This window comes from Carlito syrichta, unplaced genomic scaffold (genome assembly GCF_000164805.1).
Source record: "Carlito syrichta isolate Samal-C Ts95f unplaced genomic scaffold, Tarsius_syrichta-2.0.1 Scaffold307198, whole genome shotgun sequence".
NCBI classification, from domain to species: domain Eukaryota; kingdom Metazoa; phylum Chordata; class Mammalia; order Primates; family Tarsiidae; genus Carlito; species Carlito syrichta.
In genome coordinates this window covers 6,663-10,324 of record NW_007251294.1, presented here as the reverse complement: position 1 = coordinate 10,324, position 3,662 = coordinate 6,663, and the positions used below count along the sequence as shown (strand labels likewise).

The 3,662-nt window shown below is 49.5% G+C and overlaps 1 protein-coding gene across 2 annotated transcripts in view; it reads right to left on the bottom strand.

Moving 5' to 3' along the window:
- YTHDF2 (YTH N6-methyladenosine RNA binding protein 2) overlaps window positions 1-683 on the bottom strand; it is a 40,918-nt gene extending 40,235 nt beyond the window's left edge. Inside the window, exons 1-2 of one of the 2 annotated variants that reach the window (XM_021715575.1) lie at window positions 396-577; window positions 50-150 (exon numbers count right to left, since the gene is read on the bottom strand). In XM_021715575.1, the coding sequence (XP_021571250.1) occupies window positions 50-76 (27 nt within the window). In that variant the 5' untranslated portion in view covers window positions 77-150; window positions 396-577. Of the gene's footprint in view, window positions 1-49 lie in introns of both variants that reach the window. The other variant, XM_021715576.1, reaches the window with a different exon arrangement.
- Between the last annotated feature and the right edge of the window lie 2,979 nt (window positions 684-3,662).

Here is a 3,662-nt window from a genome sequence, read left to right as displayed (position 1 = left end):
CTCCCTCTCGCCTCACACAATGGCCGAGGCATGCGGGCCGGGCCTGTACCTGCTCCAAGAGGCTGCTAGCCGACATGGCTCTCGGATCTTCGCGGAAGGCGACGGCGGCGAACTTTCCTCAGCGCGGCGGCGGCGGCCGATGAGCCCCGGCTGCGGGAGCAGGCGGCGCGGCGGCGGCTTTTGTCCCTGACACTCAGGGGCCTCGGCGGACGCAGCGGAGACACAGCGCGCGGCTCAGGCTCCGGCTCCGACTCGGCGACGCTCTAGCCCGACAGCTCGACGCCCGTCTCTATGCTTCTACGCGCGCGCCCGCCCCTCACAGCCGGAATAAGGGCGCCGAGCGGCAGAGGCGGGCGGCGCGCGCGGCGCGAGCGCTGACTCTCACATTCACTCACCCACGCGGAAGGGGCCCGACGCGAAGCACCCCGGGAAGGAAGAGGCGGGGCCGTGGCGCCCTCTGGTGGGCTGGAGGAGCGGAAGCGGCGCGCGCGGCCTCCCTTCCCCCACCGCCTCAAGATTAAAGCCTGGAGGGTAGGGGCGGTCAGGGTCGCAGCACGAGGTTTTGACTGACACCTGGGGAGTTTTCGCTTGACAAAACCGACAAAAGCCGGCTTCTAAGTGAGGGAGCGGCCTGCGGAGCCCGCGAGACCTTATAATGAACCTGCCTCCCAGCTGCAAGTGATATTCCATCCCCATCTGGGAGGGAACCCGAAGAGGGGGCTCGAGCTCCCAGGGAAACTTCATAGGGTCCCTACCCCACAGAGACCACCCCGCGCTGAAGCAGGGTCTGGTCAACTTCTTTTAGCAGACTGCAAAAATCATACCCAGAGAGCAAAACATTCACACAAAAATATCCAGTACCCGCAAAAGGGATTCACCCCTTGAAGAAGAATCCTTCAATTATTTTTCAGGAAAGTCACTGGCCCCCAAGACATCTGTTCAACCGTGGACTTTATTTCCAAAAACATGCACCTCAACACTCTACACAAAATTTTACATTTACAGCCAGGCTCGGTGGCTCCGCCTGTAATCCCGCGCCTTTGGGAGGCTGAGGTGAGTGGATTGCCTGATCCCGCGGGTTCGAGACCCGCCTGGGCAGCGAGACCTCATCTCTACAATAAAATAAGAAAATCAGCCGGGCATAGTAGTGCATGCCTGTAATTCCGGCTACTTGGAAGGCTGAGGCGGAAGGATCGCCGGAGCCCAGCAGGTCGAGACTGCGGTGGCCGGGCCAGCCACTGCACTCCAGTGTGGGCGACAGAGTGAGACTACAACTCAAAAAAAAAAAAAATTTTACATTTAAAAATTTCAAGAAGTCCGGAAAACCTGTAAGTCCAAGGACCTCAAGAAGGAATGTCCTTGATGTGGAAAAACAAGGAAATTAACATTACTGGAATACCTGCTGAGGGCCAGGCTTTGTTGTTAGGTGCATTCAAAGTTAAAGACAGAGTTTCGTAAACTTCAAAATAGCTAATGGTCTGTCAGTTTTACAATGGGAAAAACAGAGGTTAAGTAATGTGCCCAAGTTTACAAAGCTATTAGAGAGCCAAGTGTATCTGATACTAAGAAGAATGTAATGGTGTCCCTCGACCCCCATGAGGGAAATCTTGTATTCAGGAACCCAAAGATGAGATCCAAAGGATGGACAAAACCTTTTTTAATCAGAAGCAAACCCAACTCATGAAGGGATATTTGATATTGGGAAGGTTCATGTAATAGCTTTTATTGCAAGTGCGTAATAGTAAACAGATAAATATTGCACTATTAGTCGTCAACCTCATACCATCCACTTGATGGACACAGGAGGCTTTGGTGGACTCAGTAGTAAAACAGATGATAACATGGCATCTTGGATTTCATATGATAATTTTGCTCTTTTTTCCTGCCCATAATCACTTTAAGAATGAATCAGGTCAGGCACCAACTGTGATGACCTTTTTGTAGAGCCAGTAAAATGTCAAGTCTCAGAGTGTAGATCCCACCAAGGGAATGAAAGAAACATAGTAATACTTTTTCTTAAAATAATCTGCCAGTTAGCCCCATGGCCCAGATTTATGTAAAAAATGTAAACAGTTGTCTATACTTACCCATGCTATTGTAAAAAGAGGATTAGACCAGGAGTCATATGCTAGGAGAGAAGAGGACTAAATACTGGCTTCCCTACCAGATGTGTAGCATTGGGTAAATTGCTAAACCTTTTTCGGGTTCCCTAATAATAATAATCACCTAATAGGTTGTTGCAGGGATAAAGTTAAAAAAAAAATAAGCAGACATTAAAGCATGTCTGGCACACTGTAGGTTCATTTTCTATAATCCCATTAAGGGATACGAGTAAAAATTCTTTGCTTCCCATAATATCTTCATGGTGCCAGAAATTTTTATTAGTTCCTTTGGAATTATGTTCTGTTCTCCAGGAGGAGTTCTCAGTTAAAATGCAAATATCCTTGGGGAAAGGGTAATCTCTAAACCTGGATTAGTTTACTAGGTTGACTTTAACAGGCTCCTGAAGAAACAGAACCCACAAGACTAATATATTTCATCACTGGAAAGAGCTTGGAGAAGTTGGAATTTGTGGTATCATTTTATGATTTGGAGAAAATACGGTCCCGGAAATGTTTCGTTTCTAGTTTCAGCTCTGCCACTGGGTAGATGAAGCATTCAATCCCTCTTTCAACAAATATTTATTGAGGGCCAGGCAATGTGCTGGGAAGAAAGTATTGTCTTAGTTCACTTCTCCCTGGAGTTTATAGACTAGTCAGGGAAACTGAGACTAAGCAAATAGTTAACACAGTTACAGTTGTGGAAAGTGCAATGGGGATGTACAGATAGGCACAGCCTCCTCAGAGGAGCCAGGGAAGTTTTCCCTGAGGAAATGACTTCAGCTAAAACATGAAAGATGAGGAGAAAGTGGCCAGGCAAGAAGGGAAGGGAAGCAAGAGCACAATGTGTGCAAAGGCCCCAAGCAAGGAAGGATTTGGCACTGGTGAGAAACTGAAAGGCCAAAATTAGACAGACATGGTGGCACATGCCTGTAGTTCCAATTACTTAGAAGGCTGAGATCAGAAGGATCCCCTGAGCCCAGAAGGTTGAGGCTACAGTGGCCGTGAGCGTCCCATTGCACTCCAGCCTAGGTGACAGAGTGAGACTCCAACTCAAAAAATTAAAAAAAGCCAGTCTCAATGGCTCAGCCTGTAATCCCGCGCCTTGGGGGGCTGAGGTGAGTGAATGGCCTGAGCCCGCGGGTTCGAGACCCACCTAGGCAACTTGACGAGACCTCATCTCCACAGTAAATCAAAAATTAGCCAGGCCTGGCAGTGCGGGCCTGTAGTTCCAGCTACTTGGAAGGCTGAGGCGGAAGGATCGCTGGAGCCCAGCAGGTTGAGGCTTGGCCACTGCACTCCAGTCTGGGCAACAGAGTGAGACTCGAACTCAAAAAAAAAAAAAAAAATTAAAAAAGGGCCGGAGCCGGGCTCGGTGGCTCAGCCTGTAATCCCACGCCTTGGGAGGCTGAGGTGAGTGGATTGCCTGAGCCTGCGGGTTCGAGACCTGTCTGGGCAACTTAGTGAGACCTCATCTCTACAATAAGTCAAAAAAATTAGCTGGGCGTGGTAGCGCGTGCCTGTAGTTCCAGCTACTTGGAAGGCTGAGGCAGAAGGATCGCC